At 42.2% G+C, this 26,132-nt stretch overlaps 1 protein-coding gene across 5 annotated transcripts in view; it reads right to left on the bottom strand.

Annotated features, from left to right (window-relative positions):
* Positions 1–22,439, bottom strand: part of nedd4l (NEDD4 like E3 ubiquitin protein ligase) — a 64,180-nt gene extending 41,741 nt beyond the window's left edge. For 3 of the 5 annotated variants that reach the window (XM_017492551.3, XM_017492553.3, XM_017492552.3), the window contains exon 1: positions 735–1,962. In XM_017492551.3, the coding sequence (XP_017348040.2) occupies positions 735–1,823 (1,089 nt within the window). In that variant the 5' untranslated portion in view covers positions 1,824–1,962. Of the gene's footprint in view, positions 1–734; positions 1,963–5,230; positions 5,285–5,637; positions 5,677–7,903; positions 7,986–13,281; positions 13,356–22,110 lie in introns of those variants that run through there. The other 2 variants (XM_017492554.3, XM_017492556.3) reach the window with 1 other exon arrangement.
* Between the last annotated feature and the right edge of the window lie 3,693 nt (positions 22,440–26,132).

The raw sequence follows: 26,132 nt of genomic DNA, 5'->3' as shown, positions 1-26,132 counted from the left end.
TTTTTGCAAACTGATACGTGCAGCGTGTCAAAGGTCTTTATGGTCACTTTAGCTGTAACTGTATCCTAGACCTTAACGACCACAGAGCAGCTGAGGCGTACAGTGATCCAAGTCAAGGGAGAAGGGCTGATCTGAAAACCCAACAACAGCACTTGATGCAGGTCTAAAGATAGAACAGTCCGCTCTTATAACGACAAGAGAGAGACAAAAAAAAAAAAACAAGGTTAAGAGCACTTCTGGGCAGGCAGGCATATCTGTCAGTGCTCCTTTCAGTTCCTTTACTCCCAACACCTCCCCACTTATTTTTTTACATTAATTTTTTTTTTCTCAAGAAAAATCCACTGGTAAAATTTTGAACGTCTGAGGTTGAGAAACCAAAAACCAGTGCGGTTAAGCTTTTCTCCTGCCTTTCCATTTTTCTTACTCTTTCTTACTTCCCAGAAAGTCCTTCCCCCTCCCCATCACACAGTCCCAAACTCCCTACCTCCTCTCCTCTGCTTTTCTCATTAGCCATCCACTTATTAACTACTAACACGGTGAATTATTGACAAAACGTCACATTCCAGGTCTAGACACACACACACAAAATGTGCATTGTGTAATAAAATCAGCCATCTGGTAACACATGGGGCCTAACGTGGTGACATTCCAACAGAAACCAAATCAATACATGGATAGAAAATGAGAGAAAACCTGCATACGATGTGAAATTCTAGACCTCCGGTGGTAATTACCTTCGGGTCGTTCCAGGTAGGTCCTTTTCCAAAGCTAATATCCTGTGTCGAGTTAGACCTGTGGCTGCCTCCTTGGCTGAAACATATCTTGAACTTGGCCTGCCTCGGATCCTGCTCTTTCCTGATCTTAAAGGTGCAGCCTTGAGCTCCGTCCTCATCGACTTCGTTCTCAGAGATGGGGGCATGAAGGTTAGGCATAGATCCAGGGCGCGATGGTACTTGTCTAGGTTGTAAGGGCTGAGAGGTGCTCCTCTCGAGTCGGATTCGAGGGTAACGTACCGCACGGCCACCTTTACAGCCAAGCTCAGACGCCTCTCTCTGGCCATTTGTAGCCACGGTTCTTCCTCTGTCCTGTTGGAGCTGGAAGACGAGTCTCCGAGTACCAGAATTTCCATCTGTGGTTGGCTGAACAGACCAACGGCAGGCACCGTTTTGCCCATCCTGGCTGTACGGAACTATTCTGAACTGCTGGACATCAGATCCATTGGTGGCACTTCGCTGGATACAAAACCCACCGATGCTGATTCCTGGAGAACCTTCGTTGACGATTCCCGAAGGAGAGAGCCCGTTCTGTAAATCCTGTGGCCTGACGCAGAAAACTCGCCTCTTGGGCTGGGCAGGATCCGTTCCTGGGTTAGTCTGATCCGTGATCAGAGTGGTTTGACTTTCTCTTCTGCGATAAAACGCAGATTGAGAAGATAACCAGTCCTCTGCAGGCTCAGTGTATGCCGGAGCTGGATCCTGGGGGTATCCTGGTGGTGAATCCATGGACTGTACATCTTCCTGGGGTGTAGACGAGCGCTGGAGGGAGATCTGCATGGACGTGCTCTTGGTGGGCCTTGGCGCTTCGGTTTGGCTCTGGAGCTGCGGGATAAACATGGAGGAGCTTCGTTTTAAGAAAGCACCAGAAACAGGAGCGTCCTCCTCAAGCGACGGGTTCTGCAGACGCATTTGGAAAAGCATGTCTCCCGATCCAGCGACATCGTATTCTGTGTGATGTGTATTCTGGTCTTCATCCTCGACTTCCTGTAACTCTGGAGCTGTGTTGCTGCGGTTGGACCCAAAGTAGAGACGCAGCCGGCGAGACATTCTCGCGTCTCTGTCTGGTTCCACTCGACTCTGTCTATTGCCCACCCTTTAAACGTGTCTGATCGGCTCTCTGCACTCTCTCTCTCTCTCTCTCACCCACACAGTTTTCCCCCTTTACTTTTTGCCTTCCCTCACTCACTGGGAGAGAGAGAAAAAGCAGGAGTGCATAGTAACAAGAGAAGCACTGCCAGAGATCTGCAAAGTTCAGACCACAAACTCCCAATGAGACAGAGTGTGTGTGTGTGTAGGGAAGAGGGGTGGGGGGGACAGTTTGGAGAGAATATACCCACTATCATTTGGCAAACTGTTAGCACTGCACCTCGATGGTGACAGGCAGCAGAAATAACCAGAGTGACAAGTAGCATTCCAAGCGTGATTGGGTAAGGACGCCTGGCACTCAGGAAAGCCGAGGTGAGGGTAGGATAGCCTTGGTCACGTGCCTCAAAAATGGCACAGACTTCCTGTCTCTCTTAAACACACCCCACCACCAATCCGAGAGATCCAAACAGCCTTCTGTCAGCTGCCACTGATCTGTCAGGATGAAGCTAGCCCCCGGCAGAGGGACAGAAAAAAAGGGGGCGAGAAGGAGCGAGAGAGAGAGAGAGAGAGAGAGAGAGAGAGAGAGAGAGAGAGATCACAGCTAAGACAGGAAACACTCTCCACTAACTCATAAATCTGCGTCTTCTCTCTCCCCATACACCGAGGACACGAGGAGAAGCCAAGCAGCATTTGGGAGCTAATCAAAAAGGCTTTAAAAAAAATATATAAAAAAAAAAAACCACACACAAAGAAAAATAATTTGGTTCCCGTTTAAAAATGTAGTCATTAATACAAAAACAAAAGCACACATGACCACGTCATTCAGCAGCTAGCAGGTGGCTTCTGAAACACGATCTTATTTATACAGATGACTCGCTTCAGTGCAAAAACAACAAACTGGTTTAAAACTTATTCAGAAGTTATTAATGAAAATAAATTTACGCGATTTTCCCCAAAACATTTGATGTCCGAGCTTAGCTGAGTGCCTTACATTCTTGCACTGCAGCAACAAAGATAATGTTGCTAAAAATGAAGGGACACTTATAGACTCCAGTTTAGCATCGTACTCCATACGTGCACGTGTAAATCCTCCCACGTCAGTGTCGCCAGTTGTGGAGGTGTTCATTTTCTACGTACATACGCGACATGGTGCTGCAATTTAAGTGACCGCTACAAGCGACAGTTTCTCTTTCGTGTTGTATCGCATACTACGTATAGAGATGTGAATTATATTGTATATACAAAACTATAAGGCCAAAAGTATGTGGACCCCTGACCAGCATACTCGTAAGCCCTTGTTGAATGACGTGCATCGTGTATCGTACACTACGTATCGAGACGCGCATCGTATATCGTACACTACATATTGAGACGTGTATTGTGTATCGTACACTACGCATCGAGACGCGTATCGTACACTACGTATCGAGATGCGTATCATACACTACGCATCGAGACGCGTATCGTATATCATAGACTACGTATCGAGACGCACGTTGTATATCGTACACTACGCATCGAGACGCGCATCATATATCGCACACTACACATCGTATATCGTACACTACGCATCGAGACGCGCATCGTATATCGCACACTACACATCGTATATCGTACACTACGCATCGAGACGCGCATCGTATATCGTACACTACACATCGAGACGCGCATCGTATATCGCACACTACACATCGTATATCGTACACTACGCATCGAGACGCGCATCGTATATCGTACACTACACATCGTATATCGTACACTACGCATCGAGACGCGCATTATATATCGCACACTACACATCGTATATCGTACACTACACATCGAGACGCGCATCATATATCGCACACTACACATCGTATATCGTACACCACGCATCGAGACGCGCATCATATATCGTACACTACACATCGTATATCGTACACTACACATCGTATATCGTACACTACGCATCGAGACGCGCATCGTATATCGTACACTACACATCGTATATCGTACACTACACATCGTATATCGTACACTATGCATCGAGACGTGCATTATATATCGTACACTACACATCGTATATCGTACACTACGCATCGAGACGCGCATCGTATATCGTACACTACGCATCGAGACGCGCATCATATATCGTACACTACACATCGTATATCGTACACTACGCATCGTATATCGTACACTATGCATCGAGACGTGCATTATATATCGTACACTACACATCGTATATCGTACACTACGCATCGAGACGCGCATCATATATCGTACACTACACATCGTATATCGTACACTACGCATCGTATATCGTACACTATGCATCGAGACGTGCATTATATATCGTACACTACACATCGTATATCGTACACTACGCATCGAGACGCGCATTATATATCGTACACTACACATCGTATATCGTACACTACGCATCGAGACGCGCATCATGTATTGTACACTACGTATCAAGACGCGTATCATACACTATGCATCGGGACGCGCATCGTGTATCGTACACTACACATCGAGACGCGCATAGTATCATACACCACGTATCGAGACGCGTATCGTACACCACGCATTGAGAAACGCATCATGTATTGTACACTAAGTTTCAAGACATGTATCGTATATCATACACTACGTAAAATCTGATAAATAATGAATGAATCTCACACCACACAGCCTGAAATACTGAGAACGTCAAGAGCATCAAGCACGAAATCTTTGAATATGAGAAGGTCACAAAAAGAGAGAAAAATAAGATGAGTGAAAGAAGAAAAAAAAGAGATAAGAGAGACAGAGGTAAAGAGACAAGAGGAAACCTCAACACTGCTTCTCCTCCTCAGACATATAAGGACATCACACAGAGCCTGAAGAGTCTCAACACTGACATAGTGCCAAGAGAAAACACGCACACACACACACAGAGCTAAAATCTGTACTTAAGATTATACACAGAAACACACATTTACCGTGCGTGCAATCACACACACACACACACACACACACACACACACGGATCGGCATGTACACACTCACTCGTGCATACACACATAGCCATCCTGTATATGTAAATGTGTATGGCTGTTTACAGTTACACAAATAAAAACAGTGTGAGACTCTGTGGAACTGCGTTTGGCCTGAAGGCATCCGTTTCACCCGAAACAAAGTGAGCATGTGGAGAGGAACGTTCCGCCTCACTGAGGCATCACAAACGCTTCAGACCGAATTTAACACCGCTCATGAGGAGGAAGAAACCCTCCAGTGATGAAGAGTGCTGACAATGATTAACTTTTTAACACAAAAATATCACACTGACATGATGACAAAATGATGAAGTGTGTTACAGGAGAGGAAAAAAAAAAGTTTCTCACCAGTCTGTTCTCATCAAACACCTCGAAAAGGAGCCTGTGATTCTGAGGACACACCTGACACACACACACACACACACACACACACACACACACACACACACACACACACACACACACTCCAACATCAGCATACTTCACCAGAAAAAAGCCAAATCTAATACAGACGCAAGACTGGTGCAGTTTATATCAGTTATAATATCATCATCAACAACAACAACGATAATAATAATAGCAACAACAACAATAATGTGCAGAAAGTTTGGGACACCACCGGTTATTTTCACCTGCACAGTGCAGACAGAGAGCGAGGTTTTAGATTTCCTGTGAAGTCCCACTCAGGGGAAATAAAGAGCGTGAGCGTGAGGAAGGGGAAAAAGAAAGAAAGAAAGAAAAAAAAAAAGCCTTACTCTGAAATAAAACTCCTCGTTCCATTTGGGGTTCAGAGTCTGAAAGAGAAGAAAAGACACAATGTTGATTCAAATGCATTCAATAATTAAGAGGGAGAGAGAGAGAGAGACAGAGAGAGACAGAAAGAGAGAGAAAAAGAGAGACAGAGAGAAGGAATCATAAATAAATCAACTTTTGTACTTTATTTTGAGACAGAGAATAAGAGAGAGAGAACGAGACAGACAAAAAGAGATTTATTATTTAAAAACCTGACAGCGTTCTGCGCAAATAAAATAACGAGTATAATTGTGATAAAGAGGCATAAACCTCAGTTGTCATGGTTGCACGGTTCTCTACACTGCCTGCTCTGTAGGGGGCAGCAGTGAGGGACTGAAATCACACCTGCTGAGGGAGAGGGTTAAATGCTGAGTTAACTTTCACCTCAAAGCAACATGCATTGATTAACACTTTGTGTTAAAACACTCATTCTGGAGAACAGTTATAGATTTTTAAGATAACGTATACACACACTCACATACACTCACTCACGAGAACAGTTACAGATTTTTAAGACAACGTATACACACACTCACATACACTCACTCACGAGAACTGTTACTGATCTTTAAGATAACATATACACACACTCACACACAGCAAGTAAAGTACTGCTTATACAAGGAAACCTTTTCAATAAAACCTTTTTTACACGAGTGGTAGATCTGATGATTTTCCCCAAGTGTTTTATTCCTCTTACACCATAGCCACGTGTCGTCTTTATCCGTCTACAGCTACATTTAACGCTGTTGGACGTCCATGACACGAGTTAGTTCCCGTTCTCACTTACATTACAGATCTGTGTAATTAAGTGTCCTTTATTATACTGGCTTGAAAAACTTTATTAAGAGACTCGTAATATTTTTGTGGTGAAGATAAATAAATAAATAAATAAATGGCTGAGCATTTAATCCAACTGCTGTTCTGTTGAGTATTGTGTAGTGTAAAGAGGAGCAGCAAACAAGCTCATATAGAGTCATGTAGAGACTTGAACTAACACACACACAGTTTCAATTCCAGACATGTGGAAGGACTTTTGCAGAACTGTGATTTTTTTTTTTTTTTTAAGAATAACTGGTTTCCATTCATGCGCAAACTCAAACCAGGTCAGCTGGAGTGTGTGTGAGTGTGAGAGAGTGAGCGAGTTTCTCCGAGTGGCAGTTTGCCCCCTGCTGGTGTGTTTAAATCACCTACATTCACTTCAGAGCACTCGGTCAGTCTTCACGTTCGGCCGGAGCCCAGTTCCGAGCTCATTTGGGGGCGGGGCTTATAACACTTTGAAGAATTCCTTCTCAATCAAGGCTCATGTGCACATTTGCTGTTTATTTATTCTTTTTTTTTTTTTTTTTTTAATTTCCTTCGGTACTAAAAACTCATGCAGTGAAGAACAGAACAGCGCACATCATCATCATGCATGAACATCCGAAAAAACAAAAAAACTACAAAAATCTTTAGTGAAGTGCGGCAGAAGTGTAACCTCATGGACGAGGCAGCACGTACTGCATTAAATCCCGAGACCTGGTTGAGGGTAAAAACTCCAGGCAAAATCCCTGTTCACAATCAAAGCCTCAAAATAAAAACCAAACACACATCACCACATCAAGGTTCTCCACCTCCTCTACACTCGGGCACTCGGTGCAGATGTGTTTCTGATCGTCAGTTTCACACTTCGAGAGCCGACAGCTGCACGGTGCCGATGTATCGCCTAGAGTCCTCACCGAGAATCACATTTTCCTCCGGTTTCTTTTTCAGACACGAAGAGGAGGATGAAGATGAGCGAGGTCTTGCAGACGCACCATGGAAACATTTCCTTCTGCTCTGATTTACAGCTATTCACACACCCCCCCCCCCCCCCCACACACACACACACACAGCTGTGTAATGTAAAATATTAAATGCTACACACAGACAATGATTTATTTAAAGGTTAGTGTTTCGAAACGTGTGGAAAAACAGGCGAATTTCCATCTTTCACGTTTCGCACGTCTGCTTTAACCAACGTGTGCAAAATACAGTACAAGCGGTGTCCATGCAAAAAAAAATCTATATTCGCTCCTGCAGTGTGGTTTACTAATAATCATACAAAATCACATTAAGTAAATAAATACACAGCTTGTCAGGGCAATGAGGAAACCACAAAGCAGAAATTCCTGTGTCCCGAAGACGCCGTTAGAAAAAAACCAATGAACCCTGGAGAATCTTCTGAGCTTGTTATTTGGTAAACATTACCTTTTTGATGGTTTTGGTCTGGACTAAGGCGAGCTCGCGGTTTTCATCAGCGACGTACAGAGAGAGTTTGACGTAAGGATCACTGTGGAGAGAAATATGGGGAGAGAGAGAGAGAGAATATAATTGCATCAATATAACTGTACACACTGAATCATATTCCTTCATTTCTCTCCACGTAATTAAAATGAATTTCAATATGCGAATGTGCTTAAAATATTCCTCAGTCAAAATAAAATAAAAAATAAGATACATTTATGACGCTGCCTCGTCACCCTTTTTTCAAAAAGTTTTTTTTTTTTTTTTTTAAAGGTCTTTAAAAAAAGATCTCCGAAAAATATATTTTTACATAAAAGATCACAATATTGATGTGATGTCATCATATTGCTCGGCTCCTGTTAAGCATAGTTACAATTTATTTTTTTTATTTTTTTTTACATATGGTGAACTGATAACAGTAGTAGTATGAAAATATATAATAAATATGAAAGATATAATAGAGTATATACATATACAGTCCAGGCGTCATAGAGCTCATGTATATTTTTGTGTGTTTTACAGACCATGACGGATCTGAGCAAAAAAAGAAAGAATCTAAGTAAATAAATAAAAAATAAATAAGAGAAAGACGGTGGAAATAAAAAGCTTTTGGAAAAAATTTAATAAATAAATAGCACCCTGGACCTGTGTGTGTGTGTGTAGTGTGTGTGTGTGTAGTGTATTTTTCTTGCCCTGGCTCTTCTGGAAAGGTCTCGGTGAATAATTACAGTTCATTTGGTTGTTAATTGGTTGTTTATAGCACGCTTCGGGGTTTCTCGATTAAGCGGAGGCAGTGAGCTCCACTCCACTCGCGTTGCTCTAAGCCTCCTTTACTCTTCTCTTGGAACAATGTCGCTGAAGACATTTCACATCACTCCTGAAAGCCTGATTGAACAAACGGGGCTGGGTCGTAAACAGGAAGTAGTAACAGTTTTTTTTTAAAAAAAAGGGAGAGAGAAGACGGAGAAGGGGACCCAGTAATTAGCTAGTCGGGTGACTCTGTTCCAACAGGGCTAACATCCAAGCTAACTGGTTTGCTAATTAGCTTGCACGCTAACTAGCGAAACAGCCAGCAGTGCACAGTAGCACGGTTCCATTAGGAGTCATGTACGGATAAAACAATCAGAAGTCAAAACATTCATGATTTATTCGCTTTTTTAAGCTAATAAATCGATTTTGCTGGCCATTTTGTCAGCCTTGATCCTGACTGAATTTCTACTGATTTATAACGTAATTACATTTAAAAATGTAAATGCCAAACCATTCTCTAAGGATGGGACTGCTGTTAGACAATCGGAAAAACAAAATAATAGCCAAAGCGTCTTCAAGTGACATGTAATTTTGGTGTTTTGTGATAAGGAATGAGCAAAGAAAGAAAAATTTAAAAGCATGCAGGGAATGGAAGAAACCCGTTTTCTTAGACTTCCACCAAGCGACACTTTAATTAAGCCCGATTAAAGGTGACTTTTTAAAAAAAATTATTCTATTGTTTTCACTATACACTGAAGACATTTGGGTTCGAGATCGAAAGATGAATACGAGACGATAGATCTCCTCATATTTACATCTACACGTGTAAACCACTAAGAACGTGGCACCTTTTGTTTGAACCCACCCATTTTTCAAGTGATCAAAAATACTGGAACATGTGACTGATAGGTGTTTCTTGCTGCCCAGGTGTGTCCTGTTAAATTGACTAAAGATTTAATAGTTCTGAATGTCTACTCTTGGTCTGAACCCAGGGTTTCACCTGTGAAGACTACATTTGTTGTTAAAAACGATAAACCAACATGAAGTTTGGAGAACTGTCTATGGGAGAAAAGCGAGCCATTTTGAAGCTGAGAAAAGAAGGAAAATCTATCAGAGGCACTGCACAAACATTGGGCATATCCAATACAGCAATTTCAAATGTCCTGAAAAAGAAAGAAACCACTGGTGTACTGAGCAACCAGACGTGGAACGGGTCAGCCAAGGAAAACAACAGCAGCTGATGACAGAAACATTGTGAAAGCTGTGAAGAAAAACCCAAAAACAACAGTCAGTGACATCCAGATCGGAATTCGCAAATAAATACAGAGATGAGCTACAAAAGATCTGGAACCAAGATGAACCACTAAAAAAAGTGATGGAAAGGCCAAAGTGTGGAGAAAGAAAGGATCTGCTCATGATCCAAGACATATAGGTCATCTGTGAAACATGGTGGAGATAGTGTCATGGCTTGGGCTTGCACGGCAGCTTCTGGAACATTCTCACTAATCTTTATTGATGAGGAACTCATGATGGTAGCAGCAGAATCAATTCAGAAGTCTACAGAAATGTGTCCAAATTAATCAGGAGGAACTTCATCATGCAGCAAGACAACGATCCAAAACACACTACCACCTCAACAAAGGAATTCATAAGGGGGAAAAGTGGAAGGTTTTCACCAGACCAGTTGATCACCGGACCTTAACCTAAATGAGCAGCATTTCACCTCCTGAAGAGGAAACTGAAGGGAGAAACCCCCCCGAAACAAACAACAGCTGCAGTAAAAACCTGGAAAAGCTTCACAGAAGAAGAAACCAACAGTTTGATGTCAGTGAGTCGCAGGCTTGATGCAGTTACTGCAAGTAAGAGATACACAACCGTATATTACGTGTTATTTAAGTTTTAGACTGTCTGTTCCAGTACTTTTGCTCACCTAACACTAAAAGGTGCCATGTTCTAAAATGTTTAACACATTTAGATGTACAGACAAGGAAACGAAACCTGAAATCCAGATCTATCGTTTCATATTCATCTTTTGATCCGTTCATCTTTGCCACCAGGGCCGGAACTCGATCACGGAACCGGCGTGTACCAGCCCACGTTTCCACCGGTTTAAGAGCCGAGACATTACATAATCAGATGTAGGTGTTATCTCATGTACGGTATAAAAATAACAGCCACTGCAGGATTTTAACGCCAGAGTCAAACATCAAAATACCTCATTTGTGGTAGAAAAATCACCAGTCATTAAGAGACTGGAACATATGAAATATGTTTTTACCTATACGCTATATAATAAATAAAACACTCAGGGTTTAAAGTTTTCATTTAAAGTGTAGTAGACAAAAACCCACCCACAACTGACCATCACGGAGAGCAACACGGGGTACTAGATATGATCTGTATCTTCATGATTTTATTTTTCCAGGTACCGTGACAAAAGTTCATGGTGGGTGTGTGATATAAGACAGGTTAATCCTTCTACACCTCACTTTCCTCCATCTACACATCTAATTCATCCACTCATCTATCCATCCATCCAGCCACTCAACCATCCATCCATCCATCCATCCAGCCACTCATCCATCCATCCATCCAGCCACTCAACCATCCATCCATCCAGCCACTCAACCATCCATCCATCCAGCCACTCATCCATCCATCCATCCATCCAGCCACTCATCCATCCATCCAGCCACTCAACCATCCATCCATCCAGCCACTCAACCATCCATCCATCCAGCCACTCAACCATCCATCCATCCAGCCACTCAACCATCCATCCATCCATCCATCCAGCCACTCATCCATCCATCCATCCAGCCACTCAACCATCCATCCATCCATCCATCCAGCCACTCAACCATCCATCCATCCATCCAGCCACTCAACCATCCATCCATCCAGCCACTCAACCATCCATCCATCCAGCCACTCAACCATCCATCCATCCAGCCACTCAACCATCCATCCATCCAGCCACTCAACCATCCATCCATCCATCCAGCCACTCAACCATCCATCCATCCATCCAGCCACTCAACCATCCATCCATCCAGCCACTCAACCATCCATCCATCCAGCCACTCAACCATCCATCCATCCAGCCACTCAACCATCTATCCATCCAGCCACTCAACCATCTATCCATCCAGCCACTCAACCATCTATCCATCCAGCCACTCAACCATCCATCCATCCAGCCACTCAACCATCCATCCATCCAGCCACTCATCCATCCATCCATCCAGCCACTCAACCATCCATCCATCCAGCCACTCAACCATCCATCATCCATCCAGCCACTCAACCATCCATCCATCCACTCAACCAACCATCCATCCATCCATCCATCCATCCATCCATCCATCCATCCATCCACTCATCCACCCACTCATCCACTCAACCATCCACTCATCCACTCAACCATCCATCCAGCCACTCAACCATCCACCCATCCATCCAACCACTCATCCATCCATCTGTCCATCCATCCAACCACTCATCCATCCAGCCACCCATCCACTCATCCATCCATCCATCCATCCAAGGTGAATATTGTAAATATTCTCCTTCAGGTCATCATGCTACAAATCAGTGACTTATGGTGAAATACCTGAATTAGAAAATGTTTGTAGCCTTGAACTTGCTCTCGTGTCCTCGGGGATTTACGGCAATAAGTTTGTGCGTTTAGTAATTAACCCCTGATTTGTGTATTTCACGACCCTGTCCACTTTCTAATACAGTGCCATTCCTGCCGTACTTTGCCCTGTAGAACTTTACCGAGTCTTTTTATCGTCAAAACTTCACACCTGACGAGTCCAGCTTGTGTGTTTAACCCCTAAAAACTGCTGCTTTTATTTTTGCTTTGAGGTCATGCCATAAGAAACAGCGTTCTTCTGAGAAGAAATAAAACTAAACAATAAAAACATGAACAAAGATTAAAAATTAACCACCTTTTTCTTTTTTTTTTTTTTTTAAACAGAGATGTGATCTGAGAAGAACTCCAGGCCATGTTCTTTTTCCCAGGTTTTTCACAATAATTTTTTAACCCTTTATAGTTACACCCAATGTCGTGAAACTGGAGACTCCTTCCATATGTTAAATAATCAGTTTTCTTCTTGCAGAAAATTTCACCACATCAACGAGTTTTTAATCTGTTTATTATTAGTCCAACGTCCGCTGTACACGTACCTGTGAATGAGCCGTTACTATAGAAACGATGATGTACTGATATAGACAAAGGGCGTTAATTTAAACCTGAGAGTTGTTGCTGTGCTACTGTAAGAGCTGACCAATCACAATCCAGAATTCACTGGAATGTTTTGTGTTTTTGTTCGACCTTTCCCAGAGGACATACACAGGAAGTAGATGATTTCCCAGCATGCCTACCGGGCCCTGACTGTATACCACGTGCAGAGTTAATTCCTAATCTGAGTCATGTGTGTGGTGTGTGTGTGTGTGTGTGTGTGTGTGTGTGTGTGTGTGTGTGTGACAGCAACTAAAGGCAAAATTCACACTTTAAGAAAGTGCACACACATTCCAAAATCTCACTCTTAGTACAGGAAGCAGGTGTAGTGTGTGTGTTTTTTTACCTGGCACCAATGATGTCCTTCTTTGCCAGATCAATGCCTGCAATAACCTTGACACGAAGAACACGCGACTCATTCTGGGACGGATGGATAGACACACAGAGAGGATAGTAAATTAGTAAAACATCCAACACTGACAGCATGTTAAAATTTTTTAAAAAAAAATACAAATCATGAATAAACTGCAAACATTAGCCGCCTGTGAGTGGAGGAGGCGTGGCTGCTGTGGCAGTCTCTATAAAGGAGACGTGGCCTCTGTACATCAGCTGTAAAGGAGGCGTGGTCTGTGAGTGTCTGTGAGTGTCAGTTACAGGAAAGGAGGAGTGTCACAGTTCATAAAGTCATTATGTGGAAGACACATGGAAGTTGGCTGAAGGCGTTGGCTCATACACAAATCCCCGTATACACACACACACACACACACACACACACACAAGAATGATGACCTACAGAGAAACAGTTCTTTCCTTTTTCTCTATCCCTCTGAAATCCTCCTCTGACTGCTGAGTGGTAATTTTTATCTACACACACACACACGCTCTGTGTTATCATTCCGGTTGGTAGTAAACCTGCGAGTGTAAACAGTCATTATGTGATGTATGATTTTATCCACATGGAGACACTGAGACAAGGAGAAAAGGAAACAGAGAGACAGTGAGACAAAGACAAGGAGACAAGAAGACACGGGGACAATGACATGGAGTCACTGAGACATGGGGACATTGAGACACAGACGCGGGAACACTGAGACACAGGGACAGACACAGATGTGGGAACACTGAGACACAGAGACACGGGAACAGTGATACACAAGGACATAGACACAGATGCGGGAACACTGAGACACGGGGACATAGACACAGATACAGGAACACTGAGACACGGGGACATTGAGACACAGATGCGGGGACACAGACACAGATGCGGGGACACAGACGCGGGGACACTGAGACACAGATGCGGGGACACTGAGACACAGATGCGGGGACACTGAGACACAGATGCGGGGACACTGAGACACAGATGCGGGGACACTGAGACACAGACGCAGGGACACTGAGACACAGATGCGGGGACACAGACACAGATGCGGGGACACTGAGACACGGGGACATAGACACAGATACAGGAACACTGAGACACGGGGACATTGAGACACAGATGCGGGGACATTGAGACACAGATGCGGGGACATTGAGACACAGATGCGGGGACACTGAGACACAGATGCGGGGACACAGACGCAGGGACACTGAGACACAGATGCGGGGACACTGAGACACAGATGCGGGGACACTGAGACACAGATGCGGGGACACTGAGACACAGATGCGGGGACACAGACGCAGGGACACTGAGACACAGATGCGGGGACACTGAGACACAGACGCAGGGACACTGAGACACAGATGCGGGGACACAGACACAGATGCGGGGACACTGAGACACAGATGCGGGGACACTGAGACACAGATGCGGGGACACAGACGCAGGGACACTGAGACACAGATGCGGGGACACTGAGACACAGACGCAGGGACACTGAGACACAGACGCGGGGACACAGACACAGATGCGGGGACACTGAGACACAGATGCGTGGACACAGACACGGGGACATAGACATCGATACGGGAACACTGAGACACGGGGACATTGAGAAACGGATGCGGGGACCCTGAGACACAGATGCGGGGACACTGAGACACAGACGCTGGGACATTGAGACACAGATGTGGGAACACTGAGACGGGGACATTAAGACACGGGGACATTGAGACACAGATGCGGGGACATTGAGACACAGATACGGGGACATTGAGGCACAGATGCGGGGACACTGAGACACAGATGCGGGGACACTGAGACACAGATGCGGGGACATTGAGGCACAGATGCGGGGACACTGAGACACAGATGCGGGGACACTGAGACATGGGGACATTGAGACACTTGACTAAGGCTGCACAATTAACTGAATAGCAATCTCGATTACGATTTTGACTGCCCACGATTGCATTAATATAATCGACTGCGATACTGACATTTAAAGATTGTCCTCGGCTCATAGAAAATTCCGCTGCAGATCAAATCAAGTCTTTACATGTATTGAAAAAGGCAGTTGCTAACGTGATGCTAAATGGCACTACAAACGTTGTCGGGGACGTGAAACATCACGCCGAACAGGGGAAAAAAAGTTCAGGTATGCGGTGCACAATTCCCCGTTGATTTCATTTTTGTGATGGCATATTTATTTTTATTTATCCTATATTTTGGGTACAATTTTATTTATATTTTGCTTCTACGAGATGATGCACTTTAAGGACCAGTCTAATTTGATGCAAAAGATTTGTGGTCTGTTTATTGAAATGTGAAAGTGCAATAAAGATATGCTGTCCCTAAAAGCAATGAATAATCATGATAAATAATCGTGATCTCAATATTGATCAAAATAATCATTAGGGATGCACCAAAATGAAAATTTTTGGCCGAAGCCGAAACCGAATATGATGAAAAACTTGGCCGAAAGCCGAAGGCCGAATACCGAACACGTTTTTTTTGCGCTTTTTCCATTTATTTTGCCATTTTTTTCACCGTTGCATAAATTAAATAGTCAAAATGTGCTTTTTACTATTTGGTGTAGCTTTTCAAAGAAAAAATCAATTACAAAAACTACAATTTCAAAATATTTAATTAACACATTTTTCACATTTTAAAAAAAATCCAGCAGGCATAGGCTACCAACAAGGCACAATATAACTTTAAATAAATAAATGAGTAAAATAAAAATATTTTGATGTGGTCATCTTCGAGCCCCCTTGAATAGCCGATGTTAGGCCTATAACTGACCGCTGAAAGAATGGAACACTCTGTAGCCTGCAACAAAAAAGTGCACTGACAAGAGTGCAAAACATGGTTCTATTGGGTTCTATTCGGCTGATTATATTGGGGATGTATACCGCTCACGTCCCTGTACACCTCGCAGAGTATTATAGCAGATATAGTAGAGTTAGATACGTTGTTAATGTTATGTCCCTTGACAGATTTAGATAGTTTAAACTATAGATTAGTTCATTTAGTCCCCGCTGGTTTTTCCGCTCCCAGTCCATAGTACTAGTTCATGTTTCTTGTTTTGTGTTTTGACCCTGTTTTCTGTGACCGCGACTCTGATTCCTGCTTTGACCCGTTTATGACTGTTTGCCGATCGCCCGACCCTTTGCCTGTCTTGACTACATTTTTTGGATTACGATTTGGATTTGTCTGCCTGCCCTTAAATAAATACGTCTTTACCTGCTTCCATAATCTACTCCCTCACGTCTCGCGATGTGACAGAATACTCCGGAACAGAAACAAAGAAAACACACGTGTCCACAGTAAACATCCGAAGAGCACGTAGCTCGTGCATGCACGTGCCCCCTCATCGAGGTCGTGACATTCGCGCGTCTCACTCTGGTTGCTAGGCTATTTGGTCGCTTCATCAAACACGTCACTGTTCGGTCAAATTCATTCGGCCTTTTCACTTATAATAATTTCGGTTGCTGAACATTCGGTGCATCCCTAATAATCGTGATGACCAATTTAGCCATAATTGTGCAGCCCTACACTTGACTGCTGCACTTTTAATCCTGAGAGAGAGAGAGAGAGAGACAAATAGGAAACGAGCACAGGAAGCAGTTAAATAAACAGGAAGTGATGAATGTCTGTGTAAGCTCATTTTACTACAGTTTACACACGTTTAGAAAAGAACCAAGAAGGTACATCTGTTGTAAGGGTTCTGCAGATAGTCAGACAGACACAAAGACAGACAGGCACACAGGTAGACAGAGAAAATGACAGTCAGATATACATAGATAGACAGACAGACATGCAGAGAGATGGACAGATAGAGAGAAATACAATCACATTACACACACACACACATCTCTGGGAAAAAAACCCTGTTACAAAGACAACAACGGATGTTCAGAGAAACTTCTGGAAAACAAACAAACAAAATCAAAATCAAACGAATCAAACCGATTCACTTTTCATTTTGATTCAGATGAAGATGATTAGAAAAGTGTTCTGGACGCATGTAGAGCCGCCTAACATTCCCGTCTTTATTTTTTTTTTATAAAAATTATTTTATACGATATATTATTGACCCAAAAATGAGCTGATGTAAGAGTCAAGAGGAGAAAAATCATGATTCATGAAGAATAGACTCTTTTTCCAATTCTTACTAATTATCACAAATACTAATATAGATCAAATGTAATAGTCACAGAGACAGAATGTTTGGAATAAGCGTGTGTGTGTGTGTGTGTGTGTGTGTGTGTGTGTGTGTGTGTGTGTGTGTGTGTGTGAGTCACAATGTTACATAAGACCTCCAGGCTGCTTTTACACGTTTCCTCCAGGACAACTCGTGTTCTTACACACTTGATCAAATGCCTCGTCCGCGTGTAATTTAAGTCCTGATGAAACTTGTTCAGAGTCGTGATTTGATTCTGCTGATGCATTTCCTTTTCAAACAGGAAGTCCGAGTGACGGCACTTTGCTTGAGTGATTTACACAACAATCAATAGCATTCCAGATACGCCAAGCCACACCCTCTGAGAACCGAACCACACCTGGCAATAGCTTACCAAAATAGCTAATATACTGTACGTGTTTATCATTTTACATCTAGCTCAAACAGACAGACATGTAAAAAGACAGACAGAGTGAGAGATAGACAGACAGACAGACAGACAGACAGACAGGTAGATAGCAGTGACAGAGAGACAGAAACAGAGAAAAACAGAGAAAGGCATACAGATATGCAGGCATTTAGACAGATAGTCAGAGACAGACAGACAAATAGATAGATAAAGAGAAAAACAGACAGACAAACAGAGTAAGACAGGCAGACAGTCAAAATGATTATGCAACACGGCTTTACACGTGTGTGTGTAACACAATCAATCACACTGACCACAGAGAGAGAGACAGAGAGATATGGAGAGAAACAGACAGACAAACGGAGACAGAGAGAAACAGACAGAGAGAGACAACAAGTGAGAGAGAGAGAGAGAGAGAGACAAACAGAGAGACAGAAAGAGAGAGTAGTTAATCTAGTGGAGTTTAATTGTTTAATTGGGTGGTTATATATTAGATGTAGTCATCCAATATTCATCTTGGATGGATGGATAGATGAGTGGTGGGATGGATGGATGAGTGGTGGGATGGATATATGAGTGGATGGAGGGATATATGAGTGGATGGAGGGATAGATGAGTGGATGGATGGATGGATGGATGAGTGGTGGGATGGATGGATGGATGAGTGGCTGGATTGATGGATGAGTGGCTGGATGGATGGATGGATGGATGGATGGATGGGTGGCTTGATGGATGGATGGATGAGTGGCTGGCTGGCTGGATGGATGAGTGGCTGGATGGATGGATGAGTGGACAGATGAGTGGCTGGATGGATGGATGAGTGGACGGGTGAGTGGCTGGATGGGTGGATGAGTGGACGGATGAGTGGCTGGATGGATGGATGAGTGGACAGATGAGTGGCTGGATGGATGGACGAGTAGATGGATGAGTGGCTGGAAGGATGGATGGATGGATGAGTGGCTGGATGGATGGATGGATGAGTGGCTGGCTGGATGATGGATGGATGAGTGGCTGGAAGGATGGATGGATAGATAAGTGGCTGGATGGATGGATGGATGAGTGGCTGGATGGATGAGTGGCTGGATGGATGGATGGATGAGTGGCTGGATGGATGGATGGATGAGTGGATGGATGAGTGGCTGGAAGGATGGATGGATGGATGAGTGGCTGGATGGATGGATGAGTGGCTGGCTGGATGATGGATGGATGAGTGGCTGGATGGATGGATGGATGAGTGGCTGGATGGATGGATGGATGAGTGGCTGGATGGATGGATGAGTGGACGGATGAGTGGTTGGATGGATGGATGGATGGATGAGTGGCTGGAAGGATGGATGGATGGATGAGTGGCTGGATGGATGGATGGACGGATGAGTGGCTGGATGGATGGATGGATGAGTGGCTGGATGGATGGATGGATGGATGAGTTGCTGGATGGATGGATGAGTGGACGGATGAGTGGTTGGATGGATGGATGGATGGATGGATGGATGGATGAGTGGCTGGAAGGATGGATGGATGGATGAGTGGCTGGATGGATGGATGGATGAGTGGCTGGAAGGATGGATGGATGGATGAGTGGCTGGATGGATGGATGAGTGGACGGATGAGTGGTTGGATGGATGGATGGATGAGTGGCTGGAAGGATGGATGGATGGATGAGTGGCTGGATGGATGGATGAGTGGACGGATGAGTGGTTGGATGGATGGATGGATGGATGGATGAGTGGCTGGAAGGATGGATGGATGGATGAGTGGCTGGATGGATGGATGGATGGATGAGTGGCTGGCTGGATGGATGAATAGATGGATGTTGTAGTATAGATTGTATGAAAGTTCCACTTTTTACATTAAATTACGGGAAAAAATTAACTTTTCCACGATATTCTAATTGTTTTCCACCTGTATTTATAGAGGATTAAGTGTAAATTCTGACTAACAGAACTATTTAAACACACACGCACACACACGCAAAGGGGTAATAGGGTTGAAATTAGGACCACATTGTTGACAGGGGTGACATTAGGGGTGACATTAGGGGTAAGAGGGTTGACATTAGGACCATACTGTTGACGGGGTGACATTAGGGGTGACATTAGGGGTAAGAGGGTTGACAGTAGGGGTAAGTGGGTTGACATTAGGACCATATTGTTGACAGGGGTGACATGAGGGGTAAAAGTGTTGACATTAGGGGTGACATTAAGGGTAAGAGGAATGACATTAGGCGTGGCGGGTGACATGAGTGACATTAAGGGGTAAAAGGGTTGACGTTAGGGCGACAGGGTTGACATTAGGGACGACAGGGATGACCTTAGGTGTAACAGGGTTGACATTAAGCGTAACAAGGTTACAAAAACAGGGTTGAGATAAAATGGGCCAAGGCCAAGCTCAAAATGGTAAAATATTAAGATTTTTATGACCTTAACAACTAACCATTGTTCAGAAAATTAGCAAGAATTAAACAAGTGTCCTGTGTAGGGCTGTGACGGTGACCATCACAACCACGCCACCGCGGTGGTGTCACATCACACGTCACGTTAATGTTTCTGCTTGAGTGGGCACTATGACAAGTATTCAAAATGTTGTACTTTGTACAAGTGTAATAATAATAATAATAATAATAATAATAATAATAATAACAACAACAACAACCAGTTGCAATATTAATTTGTATTTAAAGCCATTAAAAGCTTAATATTTTGCCACTGGCACATTTTTTTGCCCAGGAGTGTATAGTAGAACTCATTGAAAGGTAAGAAGTGATGCTGATTTACTGTGAATGTTGTGAGCAGCCATTTTGATCTGACGTCACTCTCTGTACTCGGGGGGGGGGGCAAGGAGACTGTCCCAAGTTCCAGGGTAGGAACTCCGAGTTAAGAGGGCTCTGAAAAGCCTGATCATGCTCCAGCGCATGAGAAATATCAATTGCCATGGTTTGGTTCTTTCATCTGAGTTTTAAAAAATGAAAACTGCTCTCTAACTCCTTGTTTTTGCGGCGCCAACCGTCTTTCAGTGAGAGAGAGAACAGAAACAGGGAACGATACAGGAAGTCGGTTGTGAAGTGTTCTGAGCTGATTTCTGATGTTATGTGCAACATGGGAATTCGATCCACTTAACTGTAATGCACAAAGTGAAAAATTACCGGACTCCACACGTGCGTACGTGTGTGTGTGACTAATTACGAATGAAGCCTAGTTGAAACTCGAGGTAAAACCTGTTATATAAAGCCTTTTAGACCACAGCATTTTGATTGCTGAACTCTGGATTGTGATTGGTCAGAAGGTGTTGATTAATTCTCTATAACAGCGGCTCTGACAATAGCGCACCTGCACATAAGTTTACTTATATTAACGTGCTTGTTCCAATATCAGTACGTTATCGTTTCTATAGCGACGGCTTGTTCACAGAGACTTGCCTGGCGGACGCTGACACGGATAACCGCTGATGTTTTTTGTAAGGAGACGTTTACGGAAGGAGTCTCCAGTGTCAGCACTTTGTAACTGGCAGAGGTTAAAGCACTAACGTGAAGTTTTTCTGACATCATCAGGATGGATGACTTTACGCTTCTTTGCAGTTTCTCTGTAACATGACAAACGGCGATTTTGTTTGTACCTACTATAACGTAACTGGGGAACAGGAACTCACTTCTTTGTTTTGTCGTGCATTCCATGATTTTAAATGTAACTATAAACGGATAAAAAGTATGATGCAACGTTTACAATATTTCACATTTTATTAAATTAATGAAACATTGTAACAGTTGGCAAATCGCTGTGGTATAAGAGGAATAAAACACTTCAGGGTGTGATGGTGTGGTTTAACAGCGTGACACGGAGTGTTTTACTCCTTTAATGCTTTTAGTGAGATATTAAATTGAATTGAGATGCATTGGCTTGAACGTGTGTACATTTTTGACATGTACAAGGTGTTACACACATCTTTAGGCTTTACAACTTCTCACTGATGGTTTGTTCCTTCAAACCTGTAGAAGGTTTGAATAAAAGAAGACAATATAAAATTTTTTCATTTGATTTGGTTTAAATGATTACTGTTGTTGTTGCCAGAGGGAAGTCCCAGTTTGGATGAAAACAGTAATATAACCGGACCTCGCCCTGACACTATGCTCACACTCCTCAAGCCTGACAATTTCACAATTACAACATAGTGCTCAAAATCGTGTAAATGATCTCACCTCGTCTTCAGAAAGTCCATAAATTGGCTCAAAATTGGCAGCCATGCAGGCAGAAATGGGAGTTAAAGCAGTAAGAGCTCAGGCAGCCAGAACAATAGTGCCCCCTTCTCCAGAAAAACAACGCTGTCTCTTCACTTTACACCAAAAGTTACGCTTTAAGGCAGTCTTTATCCGTTGTCAGGTCTTATACAAATCATATACATTAGCATAAATATAAAATGACAGCTCTGTTTTCACTACAACGCCCAGAAACTTCGCGGGTTAAAAGAAATCCGTTTAGGCGATGATGTGATTCCCTTCTCTCTCTGACGAACGGCACTTCCTCTCCAGGACACACCGCCTTCCGAGATGACTGACAACTAATCCAACCAATCACAATGTTTCCTTTGAGTCGACCCAACCAATCAAATCGTCCGAATGGCGGTTGAGGAATATGTAGTTTTCTACGGAGTCCTTCAGAGCTCATGGCGAAGTGGGGGGGACAAAACAAACTTAGCCGTTATGCAAATTTCTTTCGTTGGAAATCACGATTATTGATTAGTTATACCAGGTTAACGAGTTACTCCAACTCCATCATTGTTTACAGTGATTACATTACAATTTCTCAGGGTTCTGTTCGTTAGTTTTTTCATTTTAGGCTTTACTATAACACCACAAGGTGGTTGTGACTAGCTACATGCTAGCAGGCGGTGGCGATATATCAGAATTGTATAATATATCACGATATAACGATATTTCACATTATGTGCTCACATTATGTGAGTTTACTAACAGGTTGTGAAACACTACAAGTGACTTGAAAAAAAGAAAAACGAATGTTACTTAAACATTTGGTTTAAACAATAAAATAAAATGGTATTGAGTCTGAGTGAGTTTATGGTTAATTGATGGCTCTGTTTTACTTTAACGGTTTTTAACTGCATCATTTACTTACACATGTTACAGCACACAATGTACATACATAAAACATAGGTACAGTCAGGATCTTTAAATCATTTTGAATAATATATATGTATATATATATATATATATATATATATATATATATATATATATATATATATATATATATACACACACACACACACACACACACACACACACATATATATATATATATATATATATATATATATATATATATATATATATACAAATTTATGCATAGATTCCAAAGATTTTTTTTCTGAAATAAACTGCAGTCAAAAAAAAAATCATGAAACCTGATTTTCAGGATGCAATTACAAAAGACAAAAAGTCAAAAGAAGCGTTTTCATACTGCAACAACGCCCTCTACAGTTCTGTCTATGGCAAGTGCAAATGTTTGCAACCCAAGCTCAGTTTTCACAGATGTTTGTTATAAACACATGTAACAAAAATGGTCAAGTTTATGCAAAAATAATATAAAAGATGTTTCTGTATGTGATACAAATTTGAAGTGGAGTTACTGCTTCCACACAGAAGTCGATTGTTTTCTTGTAACGGCACACCCTGAAGTGTTTTATAACTCCTACACCACAACGGTTACAATATGTTATTGCTTAAAGAACCACACCTCGTAATTTTTTTTCCTTCTATAGTTACATTTATTGTTGTGACGTTAGGTCCGTACATTATAGCGGCTATAAACAGTCGCTCCCTCACCAGTGTCTCTTTTTCCGCGCACTGTCTTCAGGTACTCCTTCAATAAATGTTAAATAAACATCTCCTTACAAAAGATCAAGGATTATTTTATGAATCTGTTTATTATTATTAGTGGATGATCTGTCACCCTGTGAATGAGCTGTTACTATAGAAACGATAACATATTAGAACAAGCTCACAGCTCTCTCCATATTCAGCTATTTGGAAAGAAATGAAAGCAAAATGAAATGAAAACAGCCGGAAATAGACAGAGAGAAAAGTTTTTTTTTTTTTAAATCAGTTTTGTAGTTTATTTATGAAAAGTGCTACAGAAATAAAATGTAGTGTTCTTATTATCCAACCACTAGATGTCTACAAACCCCACTGTAAGTGTAACACGCTCCAACACACTCTAACACTCTGACACACTTTAACACACACAAACACACTGTAACACACTGTAACACACTGTAACAATGTAACACACACAAATACAATCTAAAACACTTTCACACAATCTAATACACTGTAACAAAGTGTAAACACACTGACACACATTAACACACTCTAACACACTTTTACAAACCATAACACACAGTAACACTCTAACACACCCTAACACACTCTAACACACTGTAACACTAACACTCTAACACACCCTAACACACTCTAACACACTGTAACACTAACACACAAACACACTCTAACACTCTGTAACACTAAAACACAAACACACTCTAACACACTGTAACACTAACACACAAACACACTGTAACACTAACACACAAACACACTCTAACACTCTGTAACACTAAAACACAAACACACTCTAACACACTGTAACACTAAAACACAAACACACTCTAACACACTAACACTAACACACAAACACACTCTAACACACTGTAACACTAACACACAAACACACTCTAACACACTGTAATACAAACACACAAACACACTGTAACACTAACACACAAACACCCTCTATCACTCTGTAACACTAACACACAAACACACTCTAACACACTGTAACACTAACACACAAACACACTGTAACACTAACACACAAACACTGTCTAACACACTGTAACACTAACACACAAACACACTGTAACACGAACACACAAACACACTCTAACACACTGTAACACTAACACACAAACACACTCTAACACACTGTAACACTAACACACAAACACTGTCTAACACACTGTAACACTAACACACAAACACACTGTAACACGAACACACAAACACACTCTAACACACTGTAACACTAACACACAAACACACTCTAACACACTGTAACACTAACACACAAACACACTCTAACACACTGTAACACTAACACACAAACACACTCTAACACACTGTAACACAAACACACTCTAACACTAACACACAAACACTCTCTAACACACTGTAACACGAACACACAGACACACTGTAACACGAACACACAAACACACTGTAACACTAACACACAAACACACTTTAACACACTGTAACACTAATACACAAACACACTCTAACACACTGTAACACTAACAGACAAACACACTCTAACACACTGTAACACTAACACACAAACACACTTTAGCACACTGTAACACTAACAGACAAACACACTCTAACACACTGTAACACTAACAGACAAACACACTCTAACACACTAACACTAACACACAAACACACTTTAACACACTGTAACACTAACAGACAAACACACTCTAACACACTGTAACACTAACAGACAAACACACTCTAACACACTGTAACACTAACAGACAAACACACTCTAACATACTGTAAAGCACACAAACACATTCTAACATAATTTAGGACTCTGTAACACACGATGTAGTGCAGACAGGCTGTAGTATAGCGTCAGGGTTAATCATGCAGAACAGAACAGTGTTTTTATCAGAAAAGAAGCCACACATGGTTGATTATATAACAGTAAAGAGCTGAAAGTGTGTTTAAAGCAGAGAGTGAAATCGTTCTTCAGAGGTTCTTCACTGATGCCATCTGATCACAGGAAATGAGTGATCACAGTGAGTGGTTTCTATGTACACAACAATACAACATTACACACATCCAGGACTTTCATGTGCCACACAGCACAGTATAAAAACTCTCACAGCGTCTGGATACAGTCTGGGCAATTTCAGCCATTAACCATAAACCTAGCTGTGTGCGACTGGAAAAGCATTCCTGAATATGTTTATTTTGTTTTATATATGTATTTCCTATTACCTTTTACATCAAATTTACATTTCATTTTAAATTTGATCAATTTCTACATTTATTTTAAATGTATTTTTATTTAATTTATTAAATTTTGATATTAACAATACTTTCATTGGATTTTTTTTATACCACAGTGCTGTTGAATT

The sequence above is a fragment of the Ictalurus punctatus genome, chromosome 18 (assembly GCF_001660625.3).
Source record: "Ictalurus punctatus breed USDA103 chromosome 18, Coco_2.0, whole genome shotgun sequence".
Taxonomy (NCBI): Eukaryota; Metazoa; Chordata; class Actinopteri; order Siluriformes; family Ictaluridae; genus Ictalurus; species Ictalurus punctatus.
This window is presented reverse-complemented; position numbering and strand designations above follow the sequence as displayed.